General features: G+C 38.9%; 1 protein-coding gene across 1 annotated transcript in view; it reads left to right on the forward strand.

Annotated features, from left to right (window-relative positions):
- CNTN6 (contactin 6) overlaps positions 1–13074 on the forward strand; it is a gene marked incomplete at both ends in the record, with an annotated part of 101272 nt that extends 88198 nt beyond the window's left edge. Inside the window, 7 exons of the mRNA XM_079540244.1 lie at positions 2859–2929; positions 5330–5564; positions 6113–6228; positions 7216–7402; positions 10858–10970; positions 12189–12357; positions 12974–13074. Coding sequence (XP_079396370.1) covers positions 2859–2929; positions 5330–5564; positions 6113–6228; positions 7216–7402; positions 10858–10970; positions 12189–12357; positions 12974–13074 — 992 coding nt within the window. The remainder of the gene's footprint in view (positions 1–2858; positions 2930–5329; positions 5565–6112; positions 6229–7215; positions 7403–10857; positions 10971–12188; positions 12358–12973) is intronic.
- Between the last annotated feature and the right edge of the window lie 5802 nt (positions 13075–18876).

The following is an 18876-nucleotide window of genomic DNA, read 5'->3' on the forward strand; positions in this document are numbered from 1 at the left end:
CTGCTGGTGCAGATTTTGATAAGTGCATGCAAGCTCATGCTCATCATGAGCAAAAAATACATAGCTAGAGGCAGTGATTGTCTTGAGAAAAAAAAAAAAAGTAAGATGTTGCTCTATCAAGTAGTCTTATTGTGCTCTTTGTAGCTGTTGTATTTTCCATAAAAAGAAACAGGAGGCATTTCTTTTGGAGCAATTTAAACACATACAGTGTTGGAGAGGCAGAGCTATCTATTTCTCAGAATACCCACCACTTTATTTGTCTATCTGCCATATTTTTCCCAGGGCAGAATTACTTCAAAATGTATTAAATCAGTTGATTTAAATCTAATAAGAAAAGGGCTTTTTTTTCCTATTGTTGAAGTAAAAGATTCTTCTGAGTACTGGTGCCAGAAAAAACTATTTGAACGTTAGAACACCAATTTTGATAGATTTTGTCTGCTTGCCAGGTGCAGAGGGAGAAATCAAATGAGGCTCATTAGCAGTCAGGACCACCTGGCCAGTATGGCAATGCAGAGGGTTGCAAGCTGCTCACCAGCACAGGGCTGGAGAGCTCTCAGCCTGCAGCAGGGACCAATCCTGTGCTCAGGTGGAGAGGGGATGTGTGCCCAAATGGCACAAACCTTCCTCCCTCTGGAGAACCCCAGGAAGCTTTCACGTGGGAGAAATAAGGGCAGTGTGGAAACGGAAGGCTAAAGAAAAGCTACAGAGAGGAAGAGGCTGAATTTCCTGTATTTCCCCACAGAGCATCACAGATATATGCTTTCCAGCACACGATTGATCATGGAGTCAAAATTAGTCTTGAGAGGGTCTTTCTCGCTTATGCTGCCTTGGGGCTTTGTGAAGTGTGGTGTTCCAAACCACCTATGCAATCAGTAACAGCTCTCATCAGTTTTATTGGGAGGATTCACAAGGCTGGAGCTAGAAAGAGAAAAAAAACAATAAAATTACTATTATTTATCATGGCATAAAGGAGCATTATTTCCTTACAGTTTAGTGCAAGCTGAAGCTGGGCAAAGGGAACAGAAAGACTCACATCAGCTCTCCTTTACTGAATCTGTTCACTGCTGTCCATTGCTCTGCCTCTAACCATCTCTGTGCAGTAGGAGTAACACTTGTCTTCAATTTTTTAATAGGATAGGAAACTACATGCAGCACCCCTGTGTGGAGAGCAAAAGACCAGCAGTGAAGGGAGAATTTCAACTTTGCTGTTACAGTGGCTATTTTGCCAGCTAGAATCTAAGCATTAGTAGAGCTGAGGGTGCAAATGAGCCAATGTTTGTTCCATTAAGATGGAGCAGAGAATTAATCAAGGCTCTTTTGGTGCACTCAACTGTAATTTTTCATCTGTTTCTCACCTGTGGCCCAGCTGAGGCTCTGCTGAGCACTAGTATCCATTTTTTTTCCCGTGCAAAGGTAGTAAGTGCTGAACACATTTAACACATGAACTGAATTTGTCTAAGCTGACTCATGAAAAAGCAAAGTAGTAGTCTTGAATGTCCATTTTGTTTTTTTTTTTCCTTTAATGTTCTTTTCAGTCTTAGGTTATTCATCTCTGATGTGCACAAAGACATGGATTGTGAATGACAAAATGGAACACCTGCACTAAACTCCCAAACAAAGTTCCATTTGCACTTCACTCCCTTTTCTGACTACACAACAAAATCACCTTAAAATCTCTACTTTTCTAGAGAGAATTAAGTCAGGTAAAGATTTAGATGGGGGTTTCAGCCAAGAAGAGGCATCCAGTTCACCTACTTTCTGGGAATGTGAAGAGCTGTTGCCTTTATTGCTCCTCCTGTAGCTGTGCTTAACACCAGAAGGAAGACATGGGGAAGGGTGGGCAGTCATGGCAAAACTTGCCAGAGCTGCTGAAAAAGTTTTGGCCTCATCTCAGCACCATTTTTAGGCAGTGGAAGCTGACTGAAGGTAAGAACAATCTTGAAACATCAGCAAAGGTTTGGAGGTGGCAAACAATATAACTGCCCTCTCATGAGGGTTTTTGCCACTGTAAGTTGTGCAGCTGTCCTTTTTCAATACATCTCCAGTAGCAGAAAAACAGCATGACATCATCCTTACAAGTAAATTTATTGCAAATTATACTATAGGAACAAAGCTGCTCTGTGTAAATCCCATCCATCACATCACAGTTCAGTGTCCAGAAAGCAGAAATGTTTATAGGCTCATGAGGTGAGTATGTGTATTGAGATATGGAGCAAGAGGCAAGAAATACTTTCTTGGCCTCTCCACCAAGAGCCATTAGACAAATGAAAGTCTCTTCAGCATAAACAGCAACATATTTGACCTCACCCATGGACCTATGCAGCCACATACTTGCAGCACCATTGGGGAAATCAGGCTCAAATCAGTGCACATTGGGTTTCTTACAATCCTGGCAGAAGGAGAACAGCAAGTTACGAGTTTTGAATTTCCTAAGGAAAGCATGCAGCCAATTAAAAAAAATTAATATATTGCTCCAACAACATGTTTACTGAACAAATGCACAATTAGTAAATCAGTAGTGTTGCAGCTACAGTCTGAATGGAACAGCATTTTGCCAATTAGTTGATGAGGCATAATAATGTCAAATACTTGATGCTACTAGCTTCTTTAATTAATTTTTTGAACAGGGTACTCATGTATCAAATACATCTGTGGCTTCAGCCTTAGAAACCTGAAAATGTGCAAACATGACTTCGGTTCACTTAAAATGCACTGTAATAGAATGCAGCCCTTGTTGCACATGTTGAATGGCTGAGTAGCTGCATGTGAGAGGAGCTGGGAGGAAAGCTTTATTCTTGGAGTAGAGGAGACCCCCAGCAGTGGTGGCTGTTGCAGCCCTGGTGTTTTTTGTCCTCCAGTTCCCACAGTGGCACCAACGCACGTCAGCGGAGGAGGAGGGAGCCGCTCTGAGCTGGTCATCACATGGGAAGTAATTGGTAACTCAATTAACCTAAGCTGTCTGATGGGGGATTCTATGGGCACAATCACAGCACTGCTGAAATTCAGAGCCTTTCAGCTATTGGCTTGGGCTGAGCCTGAGATTCATCCTGCATCTGGAGAGGAAACAGTCTGTAAGATACACAGCAAGTTTTCTGTGTTATAGTGAACCATTTATAAAAATAAACAGCTTAAGAAGCATGTTATAAAGATGTTTAGAAGTCTGTATAACCCTCTTATCTCCATTGTACAGGAGGTGCTTAACACACTAATCTGCTTGGCCATTTTCTGCATTAACGTTTTTCATACTTTTGTTTACATGTTTTTCATTCTGGAGCACTGTGCTGACAAGGCATATCCTATTATGTGTTAAAGGAGATGAACCCTTTAATTCCCCAGCACTCCAGCAAGAGGAGAGAATATACAATTTCAGAACTGTTAGCCCCATCCTACAAGCTGCGGTGAGGGAGTGGAGTGCAGAAAGAAGGACGTTGCTCTCCTTCTCCAGCCTGATGAATTGGCCAACAACCAATATACAACCTCGGTGTTTTTCATTACTTTAATGAATTACTTTAAGTTGTGTGTCTCGATCTGCACGTGGTCTTCAATTAATTCTCAACTGGGACCATGGCTTCAAAACTACCACGTTCCCTTCGTAAGTCATGGAAAATGTGTATTCATTGAAAAAAAAAAAGGTTATTTTCCTTGACTTCATTATTTTTCAAAAGAAAGGCCAACCTTGTGTCCATAGTTTACAGGAAAGGAAAAGAAATTAATTAATTCTAAAAGTGATGTTTTTCATCAGCTGAGTGATCTACCTGTGTTGTCCTGTATGCTGATAACTTTCCCATTTAACCAATGTGAGAAGAAGGGAAGAGACAGAGGAAAAAAATGAAATCCAAAATCTCCACAAGATAAATAACAGTGCCATGCTTTCCCCTTTCCATTCTCCAAGCAGCGAAACTTGGCTTTTACTGAACTGAGTTTTCCTCCATATTCATCCCTCTCTGTTGTGTTTCATCTTCTCCTCCACCAGTCTATTCTTTGGGAGCAGAATGTGAAAATTGAAAAACAGCCTGAGAGATCTCGATCAAATTATCCTGTTGGACTCCGTGGCATGCCCTGAAAAATAGTCGGAAAAAATATTAATTAATAAGCAAACAACACTGAATACGACTCTCTGGCTTTCTCTGATGAATTCACTAAACATTCTGATTAAATCTGAGGTCACAGAAGCCTCAAAAACAAACTAAATGCTCTAGAAAGTAGCTTGAGCTCTTATCAATCCCCACTGCACCCTCAGCCCTCGCGTTTAACTCTCTTGGGTCTGGATAGGAAGCAGAAGGGGGCAGATTGATGAATTAATGCCTGTAAAACACTTAAGAGACGACAACATTTGTTAAGCATGTCAGATCAGGGTTATACTCTGACGATCTTACTATCACACTAAAAGTAATTTATGAAGAAATAAATAAATTCAGTGCTCTGAAATCGACTGATGTTTCCCTATTTTTCCTTCCCACCTTCTCACACCAGTAGCACTCCTGGTAGAGGAGCCAGAACCCACCTCAGGGGCAGCAGTTCTGCCCTTTGTACCATTTTTCATGACTGTTTTTCTGGGCACCTTGCTTTGATGAAAGCATCCAAATTGAATTGAATTTTGCTGGCAAAACTTCCTTTCTCCATGTACTGCTGTTCTTTTCTTGTTTTACAAATGTTCTCTTGCTTTGAAAAGCCAGCATAGAAGTACTTCTTTTTCTCAAGAAAATAGAAGTGTTCATTCTGGATACAGTCTTGATGGAATTGCCTGTTAGGTGTGAGTCATTAATACATATCTTGACATGAGATTTTATTAATAGAAACATTAATTTTGTCATGTTAGCTTGCAATAACATTTCTGTTCTAAACAAACTTAAATAAGAAAACCTCCGTGCACTCCAAACTCTCCCTTGTTCTAAGAAAATATATGTGCTCTACACATGCACAACCAATTATACAGCTGACATGTGCCTCTACATACATTTGCTCCTTTCCCATCTCTTTCCTTCTTTTAAAATCATTTAAAGTTAGTGTTCCTACGCCCCTTGGGGGAAGAATTTCAGCTATAAACTGTGCTGAGTGAATTGCTTTTAATTTTGAAAACTTCATGCCTGAAAGAGAATAACTTTAATGGAGCTGATCAGATCTTTTGTTTCTAAATTGATTGCCTCAATAGATTTATTATTTTGATTTTTATTTCAATATTACATTGACTGATGGAGCAAACATTATTATCTTCTCTAAGGCACAGTCAACTGAATCAATACTCCTAAAATATTCTGAGAAAATGAAGATTCAATTAAAACAGTGTATACTTGCAAATGCTTATTGACTGACTGCCCTGTCACTACAGCCAGTGCCAGAAGAACTACAAAATGGAGAAGGTTTTGGCTATATTGTTATGTTTCGTCCTCTTGGCTCAACAATGTGGACAAAAGCAGCCGTGGCTCCCGTAGAAGCAAGTAAATATGTTTATAGGAATGAAAGCATTACACCTCTGTCTCCTTTTGAAGTGAAAGTTGGCGTCTACAACAATGAAGGAGAAGGGACCCTGAGCTCCGTATCCATTATCTACTCTGGAGAAGATGGTAAAGTGTGTTACTCTTATTAGCAGTGGTTGTGTACAGCCTGTAGGTCCCAGATGTGATAATGCAGGTCTCTACAGGGGCGGTAAGAAATCTGTTCAAAGCTGCTCATGGCAGACTCTCAGGAGACACGGGACAGAGGATGGGAATTTGGAGGGAACAAAGGCAAGGAAAAGATTTTCAGAGTTACTTTAAGTAGATGGCATGTTTCAATACACTTGTCTCAAGAGCTCCCACCGAGCAGGATGAGAAAAAGCAGGAGACATTCAGAACATTTTATCTATAGAGAGCCCAGACCACTCAGTACATATGATCTCTAAAAATCTGTCCCAGATTAGAGGTTATGACCGATTTTGGAAAATTACAGTTTTGCTACTGTTCTACAATAAACGGGCAGCAAAACTAAAGATTCACCCCAGGTTTCCCAATCCTCTCCGTGCTGCTTCCACCAAAAAAGTCTTGACTTTTTCTTGAATCTCTCTAATTTTCTGATGCAACACCCTTTTGATGCTACGAATGCTCCACTTGCTGCCTTTTCTCTCATGATCCAGAGCCACAGATAGCACCAGCAGGCACTTCAGCACTGAGCATCTCTGCGGCAGAGGTGGAGGTCTCCTGGCAGCCCATTGCATGGAACAGGCACGCAGGCAGGGTGCTGGGCTATGAGGTGAGGTGGTAGCTGCTGCTGCTGCTGCTGCTGCTGCTGCTGCTGCTGCTGCTGTTGTTGTTGTTGTTGGGGTGGGATGGGGGTTGGGACTGGGATTGGGCACTCTGCAGACATCCCTTCCCCAGCCACATTGGTATTCTGGTTCTTCTTCCCTTGCTGCCAAGTCAGCAGATAATGCGGCTCTTCACCTGACTCTCATTAACAGCATTTCACCTGAGATTATCACAAGCATTTACAGACCAGGACTGCAGTTCTCACCCAGCCTTTTTGTAATGTAAATTAAAACCTCAAGATTAATCATTTGTGATGGCCACTGTACAAGAACTTGTGCTGGGTTCTTGATTCTACAAAACAAGGTTGATCCTCCCTCCTCTTACACAGCTTTAGTACTGCCTGAGCATGGTGGGGGAAGCTGATATTTAGCAGACATGCACATGACCTCCATCATTCCTTACAGAAGAGAATGCACGTTATTACTAACCAAAGCTTCTGCTGCAGTGTGTTTGAAGGGCTTTGAGCTTCTCGCTCCTGTTTACAACGAGCAGCAATACCCAAACCTTCCAAATCAAATATTCATTAAAAACAAAGAATGTCTAATGGCTGTTACAGACAGAAAATTAGACAGGATACAAAATAATTAAAATCCTCTTAGATGATGTAGATAAGTGTTTCTTTGTATCTTTTAAAAAAAATTCTCTTTAATCTGCTCAAACTTTAAAACCAAAAAGCTTTTAAAATATCTTATGTTATCAAGGTTTTCCTTTTGGACTTCTATAAGGATTTCATTTGCTTTCTTAATTTGTATTCTGTTTCTAAAATTTTATTTCTTCTCTATAAATATTCATGCTTGGTTTTATTTCCTGCTAGTTTTGTATATGAAAAATCCAGTACTCCTTGAAATCTTCACTGGCAGCTTGTCTACTTGCCAGCCAAACCTGTACTTGATTTAAAACAATGAAATGCCTTGTCTTTGTTTTGGCTTTTCAGGTTTTATATCAGACAGATGATCCCAAGGAAAGCACAGCTGGTAAAGTCAGAGTCAATGGGAACATAACAGCCCAAAATATCACAGGCCTAAAAGCTAACACAGTGTATTTTGCAACAGTTCGGGCTTACAACACAGCAGGGATGGGGCCCTCCAGCGCCCCGGTAAATGTCACCACTAAAAAGTCACGTGAGTATTCAATTTCTTACAACAAATGTTGCAGGCTCCCAGGTGGGATAGTGACATTTCAGCTTACCATGACCCAGCTTGCTAAATGTTGCAGTACCAAGGAAAATGGGATCCCAAATTTCTACATAAAATTAAGCAGTGAAGTCTGTGGCTGAGAAACTTCTCTGTCTCTTGGTTCCTGATTTTGTGGTCAACGTTGAGTTAGTTTGTTCAGATTCTGGTATGCAAGATGCTAATGTAGTATTTAGATTGGTGTTCAGTGCTGTCTCAGTGGAAGCTACAGTTCCCAGTGACTGAAATCAGCCCTGAGGTTATTTCTTTTACCCTATCCTGGTTATGTGTTCAGGTAATTCTCTACACTTGCAAAACTAGATAACACGGGTGTTTGTGTTCCTACAGCAGTAGCAACAATTAGGAAGGATCTTCTTTTCAAATGCAACAGTGTGCCACTTGCTTTCAGGAAATTTCAAAAGAGATTCAAAGTCCATTAAGGAAAGATGTTCCACAGGTCAAACTGTAGATTTGGGTATGGGATTGTGGCTTCTATTTTTTTTTTTTTTTTTTTTTTTTTTTAAATTTTTCTTTTAAGGAAACTCTTACATTCTCCAGATATTTCTGGGGTCCTCTGAATTGTGCCATGCAGAGGGGAACGTATGTGACACATTCACTTAAATACTATTTAATCAGTAGCTGCTTAAATTCCCTGTAATTTTAGAAGCAAAAACATATGCTTTTCTACTTGTGAGAATAAAAGCTACGTGAAATGTAGGCTTTCATGAGGCCATCCTCTGAGATAATACAAGAGTGCTGTTCTGCAGGATAGAACCTGTAAAGGAAATGCTCACTAACAGCAAAATAGTCATAAAACAGGAAATCTTGCTAATCTACATGCCCTACTTTTTTTATACTTTCAGTGGACTATGTTTTCCCAATTTATCAGCACTTTTGCACAAAAAAGGAATCTTCTGTCTCTCCTCATTTGTCCTCTTATCCATGTATTACTCTAGGTTATTACTTTAAAGTGCTGGACAGGAGCTAACTACTTAAATGAGTTCATGATAAAATTTAATGTAGATAGCATAAGCCAAAATAAAGCCAAAGAAAATATTTTGTAAAATTCCAAGGAAGGCTTTTCTGACAGACAACGTAAAATGGACTCATCTCTGGAAATGATTCTCTGTATTTGTATGTATACTTGTTTGAAAGAAAAGATAAAGACACATCAGTCAAGAAGCAAAACAAAAACGGGACAAATTTGATTTTGATTTACATTGATTTCATCTTCTCTCAAACTCAGGATGGTGCTAATAGTTCATTTAAAAATGAAAGTCAAAACAACCTATTTAATATTTAAAAAAAAAAATTTTGATTTCATTTCTGAAAGATGCAGGCATTTTCAATATGAGAAGAGACAGTGCATCAAGAGCATGTAAACGATACACATCTACATCAGGAGCTTTGGCTTCAAGCAAATAGCTCTGTCTTCACACTCATTGCCAAAGATTCCCAGTGTTCTATACGTGGCATTATTGAATAGACTAAGCAAAACTTAAAAGTACAATGGGCCTTTAGCCAAATAGGTGCACTTCTGATTGAAACATCTAAGATCAGTTCAATGTCTAAGCTGATCTCGTGGTGTAAGTTTACTGCTTAGGAAAGTAGAAATGATGAATATGCTCCACAAGGAAGAGTTAGAAGGCTCAGCTCTTCTGCTTATTTTATTTACATGTCATCATGGTTATAAGGGATTTCACTGCTTTTTAATTACTAATGCATATTTCAACAGATGTACATATTAGAAAAACTTTGCAAGTATAAACTTCAACTCAAAAAACCTGCAAGGGTTTCCTAAAACATAAGTAACTTCATTAGCTTGATTTACTTAAGATTATCGAATGTTCTTGATAAAGTTGGTAAGAAGTTAGTTGTGGAAAGGACTGGTCATCTTAAATCTAAGGGGCTGTTCACAGTGTTCTTGTTTATGCGTATCACTGTGGGTTTGGGAAAGAGCTATCCATTACTGCCTATTCTGGTCCTTGACTGTAGATGTAAACCAGATAATTCAGCTTAGGAAGTCACCCAATGATGATTTTTCCAACCTAAAGCTTGGGAATTTAGATGGTTTTAAGTGTTATGTTAGAAGATTTTGAGTAAGATGATATTCACCCATATTTGAGGGCGTCAGTTTTCAAAGTACCCAATCAATTAAAAATTTGACATCCTTTATATCTTATGCATGTTTCATGTCCAAATTCCTTACCTAAAACATTTTATGAAAGCAGCAAAGAAGTTTCAAACAAAATTTAAGTAGATTTGTGGTTTTATGCATGTGAATGCACTCAAAATAAAAGGAATCTTTATCCAGTATGGACTTACTGTTCATGGAAGGACATTTGCTTAGATTCACCTGAGTGACCCAGTAACACCTCCTTTTCCAGACAGTGAGGTGGATTAAACTTTCCTACAGTCCAGAATTAGATAGATACATAACAACAGATGCCATTTATTCATTCTCTCTGTGTGGGAAATAAACAGATGATGGAGTATTACCAAGTCTGCAGTACCTTCTGAGTTATGCATGCTAACCATCAGTATGTAGGAATTGTAGGGAGTGAAGAAGAATCCCAGAAGTTTAACATTTTAAAGTCAGGCCTGGGACCCTTACAAACCAGAAGCCCGTTCTCCATATCTCTCCTCTCTGTTCTCAATTATTTTCAAATCCTTACTTCCTCTGACACCCCTGGCACTCTCCTCCCAGGCCGGATTTGGGGAGCACACTATAGAGATGGAGATGATGTAAATCTGAGACAGCCAGTTCAAAGGCACAGTTTCAACTTCACATGTTCACACAGGATTCGATTTCTGTCACTCGTAGGCAAATTTTCAAAGTCCTGGCATTTAGGCATGAAAAACCTTTGAAAATCTACCCTCGGCCTATTATACTGAGAATTTATAAAATCTGCAACGTTTCATGATGGATCACATGGAGACTTTAATGTGTAACTCTTTGTAGCCTATTCTCATGGCCGATGAAAATCGAGCCTTTTGTATTCTGCTCCTAGTTTCAACTTTTTTTCTGAAATCCATACAGCAAAACATTCTGTAGTCCATTAAAAGATAGATAGGAACAACATAATACTTAAATAAAATCTATCAAATCTAACTTGAACTGTCAGGCACTGTCAGGCTTTGCCTAATTTCCAAAATGAACACACAGTAAGTGGTTCTGTGCTATGAATAGATCTGTATTCTGACTAATAAGAGACCAATGATGAATTGGAAAATATTTTTCACTCTTTTAGACTTGAATCACCCATGCATTTGCTACTTCCATGTCAGAGTCTCATTCAATTACACTATGCAAATTAATATGAAGTTGTATCTTGCGATTATGTAATATAAAGTTGTATCTTGTGATTATCATCATCTTTTCTTTCTTTTTCTTTTTTTTAAAGCTCCCAGTCAACCTCCAGCAAATATCGCATGGAAACTGACAAATTCCAAAATCTGCTTGAATTGGGAACACGTGAAAACAATGGAGAATGAATCAGAGGTGCTAGGATACAAAGTAAGTCATTGCTTTATCTTGTTAATCATACGTGTTGTTTTTAGTAGAGGTGAAAAAAGTGAGTTGTTGGAATGTGACTTCGTTACTCATGAAAAGGTGAATTTTATGGAGTCACTGGGATGGTTGGCTGACATTTATATCATGCATGGAAGATATCTCATTTGAATTTGGACGTCTTTATTCCAACACGAAAGTTTTCTATTCTATTACTGGGCTCCTCTTCTTCTTTTTCCCTTGTAATGTTACTTGTGTAATGTTCTTGCATTGAAGGAGTTTCACACGCCTGTAAGAAATAGAGAACAGCCTCTTAAAAATTAAAGAGATGTTATAAAATATGTTTAAAAGTCCTTACTCTGACAATTCATAATCATAACTTTGAAAATAGAATGGAAGGCACTCACATAAAGATCAATGTGGGTGAAGTAAAAAACAGTTCTATAAATCTGCTTTTTAAGGACAGGAACATTTAGTTTAAAGTTTGTTTGCAGTGTCTCTAACCCCCAAAGACTTTCTGAAAGACCCGAAAAGTGGTCAGAATGGCTGTGGAGAGCACTTAAATGGGGAAAGGTTGTCAGGATCAAGATCCTTGTGTTGCTCAGCATTTAAGTGTCTGTGAAGGAGGGAGGGAGGAAAAGGACAGAAAAAATATTCTACCTTGTAATTATTCTTGATATCACATCCTCTTAGAGCCTAGTTAGTGTGCTTGAATAGCTCCACATACTGGGGAAGACATTAAAATCACACTTTTAAGCTCTTTTCCCTTGTGTCTTATATATCTGCTTCTCAGTTATAACTGCCTGTTATATTTTGTTGTGGAGAGAAGTGCTTTAAGTTCTCAACACAGTATTTTCCATACAATCTCCATTAACTCTATTTCTCCTTCTGCTTTGCTCTTCAATTGCTCTTTTTATCATAACTGCGTAAAAAGTTTGTCAGGAGTGCTAATGAAGAAGAAAGGCTTTCTAGAAGGCCCAGTTTGTAGGATCTTCATCTTCCCAGGGCATGTGGGCTCAGGGCTGCTCCATACCTTGTCCCAGAGATAAATTAGTGCAGGCAGGCACTGGGTCCATCATATTTAATTGCACAAACGCGCTTTCTAAGTGGAAACCCAGATGCTACTGTCTAAACTTCTATCCTTTCATTTCTCAGCTGTGTAAAGAACAACATAAAACTTGAAGTAATCAAGTAACCTCTGTTCCCTAATCCTTTTTTGTTTAGATTTTGTACAGACAAAACAGACACAGCAAAGCTCATATACTGGAGACAAACAACACTTCAGCTGAACTCCTGGTGCCATTTGAAGAAGATTATCTCATAGAAATAAGAACCATCAGTAATGGTGGGGATGGCAGCAGCAGCGAGGAAATTAGGATCCCAAAAATATCAAGTACGTGAGATTATATTTCCTTTCTCTGAATATCAGTGTGTAATAAGAAATCTGTGTGCCTCTAAAAAGGATTAACAGAGTTTTTGCTACCATTGTTGACCTCCCTTTGTACTACTGGGTGAACGTAGATTAGTCTCCAGTTTTCCCATGTTCAGTAGTAGAGAAACTGCTTCACAACACCTAGATGTGACCTTACCTGTAATGCTTTTCAGAGACATAAGCTTTCTTACTGAACTCAACTCTGCAGCTTTTGTATACATTGAAGGATTTAATCTGATCTGGAGCTGCTGCATACACCGAGGTAGATCTCCTCAGCTGCACTCCACAGCTAGCTCAGGTGCCCAGGCTCTGCTCTTATTATTCATGCAGAATGGAACCCTGAAGTTAGAATTTACCAACCCAAACCCTCCTGCAAGCAGATATCTATGTGCAGGCATGGGAAGGCCATTCAAAACTCCCTAGAATTGCAGCTACAACTTGAAAGTGAATAAGAAGAAGCCATCTTTTGGATATTTTATTTTGCAGATATTTTTAAAAAGAACATTGTTAGACTAGACTGCATAGGAAAACGTTTTTGGATAGAAATTTTCTTATTTTTATGCTTATATCTTTATAGGTTTAAGCTCCGGAGGAATAAAATTGTCTCCAAGAGAACTGCATATGTTGACATTTGGGATCCTACTCTTGAGTTTTGTTCTTATATACTCTTTTCCTTGATGACTGAAGCAATGGACTCTAAAAATTGAACTACCTGTAGATTCTGTTTTAATACTTTATCACAACCAAAATTTCCTGTAAAGAAAAATAGTGGGGATGGGGGGGGGAAGATACAGATTGTACGCATATAAGGAAATGTAAATATTAATAATGCATTAATTTAAAAATGTAAGCTTTGAAATTGGTAGATACATAGGTACCAAATATAACTTGAAATTGTGAAAAGAGTGATCTCAATTTTTTTTTTTACTAATTCTTACTGAAACTCCAACTTAATGGCATGGTAAATGTGGAAGATTTGCACCAGGAGGAAACTGAGAAGAGACTTGAAATTGCTTGTGATGTGGATATTAATTATCTCACGTTCTTCAATGTAACCTCTAAACAAAAGCCACCAAAAAACATTTCAAATAAATAACAGTTAGTTGTTTACTTTTGGTATTACAGGAACCACCATAAAATGCATTTTGTGAAGTATATTTGTAGGGGAACTGTTAGTTCAGGGCTTGGACTGTAATTGAACACCTGGTGAAGGGGTGTGCCTGGCCCAGACAACACAGGCAAATTGTTTGCACCTGTACTCCCACTTAACCAGAAGGCGTAGAGGCCCCCTGGGCTCAGATAAGGGCCACTGCTGGAAGGAGAGCATCTCTTGGACTTAGGCTGCTTCCTGAGGAGATGTGCTGCCTACACAGGGATCCCTTTCACCAACTGGGTGAGTGCAGTTCTTTTTTTCTGTACGTGGCTGTTGGCTTACCTGTGAATGCTTTGGCTGGTGTTTCTAAGACCCTGTCAAAAGCAATTTTGCTTCTTTATGAGCAGAACAATGCTTTATTGTTTTCTTCTGAAAAGATACACCGTGTTAAAAGGAGGTATATGGATCAACCCCAAACCTTTGAATTTAAGAGAGTTTCAATGGTACCAGCAAGCCTTGAATCAGGTTTGGACAAGGCAGAACCTTTTATGATTTGAGATATACGCTTTAAAAGGTTGTTTGATGCAAAGGCTGTTCTGATCAACAACTTTTTTTAAGGGGAGACTGAAACATATCTGTCTTCTATCATGTTTAGTTATTCTTCAGCTGGTATTGTTGTTCTTTGCCGTAGGTTGAAAGTGTAGATTCATCTCTGGTATGTGAAGGTAAATGAGAAGAACACTGATTTTCATCATCTTGAAATATAAATAAAAGCATCTAATTAAGCCCTTCAATCTACTGAGTTATTAGAATGTCAAATTAAACACCAGAGTGAGCATGACTTTCAAGTGAATAGATAGAGCTCAAAACATGAAGTCACACTGCTGTCAGCTTTAACAACATCCTGTAAAAGTGATGTTATCTCACATCACTACTAGGGGACTTCTCATCCTTCCTACTACATTCTGAAGTCTGTTTTCTTTTTGTTACTGACAAATTGTGTTGTCTCATCTTTGTAACCATTTGCAACAACAAACTAATCCAATTTCTTCCCTACCCCAATACTTCTGAAAAAAAAGAAGGGCTCAAAGGGAGATGGCAGTGTGTATGCACATGAATGAGCAGAAGAATATGCTTTAACCTGTGCATGATAATCTTCTAAAAAGCTTGATAAAAGATTTGGTATGGAGGCTAAGATGGAAGCAAGAGTCTTAATCATGGAATAGCTTAAGTTAGAAGGGATCTTAAGCATCACCCAGTTCCAATCTGTTGCTGTGGGGTGGCTGCCCCCCTCAGCTCAGGCTGCCTTGGGTCTCATCCATGGTCTTGGGCTCCTCCAGAGATGGGATGCCTGCATCTGAGTGAAACGTTTCTTCCTAGCATCTAACCTATACCTCCCCTCTTTTAGTTTAAAGCCATTCCCCCAAAGCTGATTGCTATCAGACCGTGTAATGAGTTGCTCTGCTCCTGTTTATAAGCTTCCCTCAAGTACGGAAAGGTCTCAGTGAGGTCTCCCTGGAGCCTTCTTTTCTCTAAGCTAAACAAGCCCAACTCCCTCAGCCTTTCTTCATAGATATTGCCCTTAAAATATGAAGTTGTATGGGAAGTTACCAACATTTTGATGCCTGGCATTACTGATGTGCTGAGAGAACTCCACGTGCTCTGACAAAGTAAAACCATAAATAATAAACACGTAGCAAGAGCATGCATTATGAAACGATGTTCAGTTTTGATTTAAGTACTCCAGAGGATGAAAAGGATGTTAAATCCCTAGGACAAGGTATTTCACTAGGAATTGCACTTTCTGTTAAATATTTGCTTTTTCTGTTGATGCTATCAAAGCCAGGAGAGTGTATTTCATGTTCTTGTGGCTACAGAATTGAGTGTAGAGTCATGGGCTTTTCTTCTTTGTGGATAAACAAATTTTATTTGCATCTGGTGATATTCAATTATCCTCATACTAAATTTGACGTAGTGTTTCAAAAAGATGACCACTGCAGTGGAGCTCTGACAGAGCTTTTTGCATCATTCCATCCCAGCAGGTCTCTAGCAGCAGCTTGTTGCTGCCGTTGCAGCTTGCCTGCATGCAGATTTTTTTATCATCCAATAAGCAAGGGCTATTTTTTTTTTTTTTCAGTAAATGTAACTTAAACTCTTATGTTTTATAACATAAATGTGATTCTTTCACTAAGCTTAAACAAAAAGATTCATTCAAGGAAGGAAATACTTTCTGCAGAGCAGTTGTGTAGAACTATATAGGAGGACTGATAGATGATTAATTACAGGGAGGTTCTAAAAATATAATGCTGCTTTTAGAAGCCTGTCCTCTGAGATTTCTACAAAGATGCTAATTGCAGGAGTTACTAGGAAGAGGTTTAACACAGCTTTCAGTAGAAGAGTGTAGAATGAAGTGGATATGGTATTTAGAAATCTTGTTAATACCCTAACGAAGATTGTTTTTCTTTGCAGTGAAGCTAAACAAGGAAACATTTCCTTAAGATCTGTTTTCATTTCTGCATGCATTACTGATTTTCCTTGCAAGGTGTTTTTCTCTCTCTAAAAGGTAATTTTCAAATCAGGCTCTTTCCCTGTGTTTGACCTCATAATTTCTACGTTTGTCTTATTCTGTTATTTCTGTGGGAGAATTCCCTTTTTAAATCAAGGGAAAACCCTAGGAACTGGAAGATTGCTGACTTGAATAAAGTTCTTTTGTTGGGCTTTCTTAGAGCTGGAATGTAAGTGGATTACCAAGTAACTATTCCACCTAGCAACTTCCAGTTGAGGAATATGCACATGTATTTACACAGGAAGGACCCTTGAAAAATTAAGGCAATAATCAGTGATCATTACAGCTTCTGTTTCCTAGCTCTTCCATGAGCCACCATATGGACAGTGTCTATCATAGGACTCTGCTCCACTGTTGTGGCCAAGTGCTCCCCTCTCTGCCTGGGGGTGTCAGGTGTTTGGCATCATAACTACTAAAACCAAGCAAGACATGCAGCTCTAGCAAATAATCTTTTCATTCTTTCCCTTAGGAGATGTTTACTTCAGCAAACAGAACTTAAATTGATCTAATTCACTATTTTGTTCTGCTGCTGTGCTTCCTAAAGTAGATTTACCTAGCGTTGAGAAACTCAAACAAGAGAAGAATGCCTTAAAACACAGCTTCTAAGCAGTCTTAAAAAGAATGCCATTAAATAATAATATGACCCCCCTACTCTCTCTTAATGAAAGAAGTTTGTTAAATTGTGGAGGCCCATGTTCTCTTCTTCCCTATCATTGTTTTTTGTTTCACTAAAATAAGTGTCCAAATGAAACTGGACTCAATCTACAGAACGATGTTGGAAAAGCCAGGTAGCCAGCTTAAATGATTTCATCTTATATCTTTATAAAATGTTATTAAGACATCTGGTGCTGAAATAGAAAGAGTTTGGTTGACTGGAAGAGGGAGAAAAAAACTTGCAAAAATAGTTTTGTTACTCACAGTTGTAGAAAACATTTGAAAATAAGAATATGCACTCCCTAAAACTAGAAGTCAAGAGGAAGATGAAGGGAAAGACAAAAACAACCCCACTTATTTGCCCCATACTGGAAATGCTGGGTGCTGTCCTCCCAGATTTCAGAGCATAGGATCAAATCCAAGACAAGACTGAGATTTCCAACAGCAGGAAAAGTAAGATCTATTATATTTTGATGACATAAGCAAAGTAACAAAAAACTAAAACCAGTCACATTCAGAGATTTTCATTTTAAATTTAATACATCAACAAAACATTTGTCCCTGGGGGGGGGGAAAAAAAAAAGCAATTTGAGTCTATCCAAATGTTTCAGTTGGTTCCAAATGCAATGTTTCACTGTGATTTAAGATCATTTAAACTTTCTTTAATGCCTCCTACATTCTTTATAGAGCAATTTCTGAATATGAATGCCAAGAAACTAAATAAAATAGCCCATGTGTGCTATTGTACCAACCCCTAAATCAGCATTACCCTGATGTGCAGAAATGCCCTGTATTTTTTGCAGGTCATTGGAATGCAGTGCTAGAGAGGACTTGACACAGAGCTCTAAATCACACTTATGTATAAATACATTGCAAAAGCAGAGAAAGATTTTATTAATATCTGAATGTACTGCAGTCACAGAGAATTTCCCACAACGATTTGCTGTGCAGAAGCCAGAATTAATCTGCTCAGAGAGGCTTTGGCATGCGCTGGGCTGGTGGCTGAGGATGCTGACACAGGTTTTATCTATTTAGTCTTAAAAGAGAACTTGTGTCCATGTGCTCTTTGCACTTCCCTGGGTAAAAGCTGTCCAGAATCTTGCCCTACAAGGAGTATCCCTACTGCCTTTATTCCATTCTGGTATCTGCATGTCCAAGGTACTGTCCCGTGCATCTCAGTGCTCTTAAATATCAGTTGTATGGAACCTTGCATAGCTCCGCTATGGCCTTTGGGTGAATGTGGTTTGAGATATGATAATATTTGCTGTGGACTGTTGAAATGTTGGTACAAATGTGGTGAGATCTTCCAAGTGTGGGCAGTGTGGAAATACCATCTTTGCATTGTTTATCCTGAGGAGTGGCTCTGTTGGGCTCAGATATGTGTGCTGTCTTCTGCCACTGAGAGTGGATTATTGGAGCGCTGCCACCTAGCAAAGGATTGTTATGGAAGAACAGCATAGCTTTCATGCATTTGTACATATGCTTTCAGAAATATCTCTCTGCCTAAAAACATAGGCAAGTTGCAGAGACTGGGCATGTAATGACCCAATCATCTTCAGAGTATGTACAAAGATGTGGCATTTCTCTTGATGTGACCATTATCTAATCCCAAAACTATGAGGTGGGGAGGATGGACGGGGGGGAGAGGAGGGGTGAAACATTGCTATTAAAACAGCTTGTATAAAATCTTTCTTGGTTAAATTTACCATGTAGAAAAGGTCACCTGGACATTTTGACAGCATGGTACAATAAAGGCTTCTAAATGGCTTCAATCATTCAGGCTTTTTCAGTCTGAACTTATTTTTATCAGTTCATAGCACTTAGTACTTGAAAATGTGTGTGCCTGTAGCAATTAGAATGTCATATTAATAATGCTGCCAGGTATTATTTCTTTGCTTAACCTATTCTATGTATGCCAATATATTTCAGTGCTGAATAGTGTCTATAGATTTATCCTGTCCTTAAAAAATGAATTGGAATAACTCTGAGACGCAAAGAGTGAGATACCAAAAAAACCCCACCTTGGATTTCATGAGACATCTTCCAGATTTTAAAGAGAAACATGGCAAATCTTTCATGTGTCCCTCTGCCCTCAGCAGATTTAAGACCTATGCAGTTTGAGGGGGTTTGGGATTTATTTGAGGGCCTTCTTACACTGGTACGATTT

Source organism: Tetrao urogallus (genome assembly GCF_951394365.1).
Source record: "Tetrao urogallus genome assembly, chromosome: 10".
Taxonomy (NCBI): domain Eukaryota; kingdom Metazoa; phylum Chordata; class Aves; order Galliformes; family Phasianidae; genus Tetrao; species Tetrao urogallus.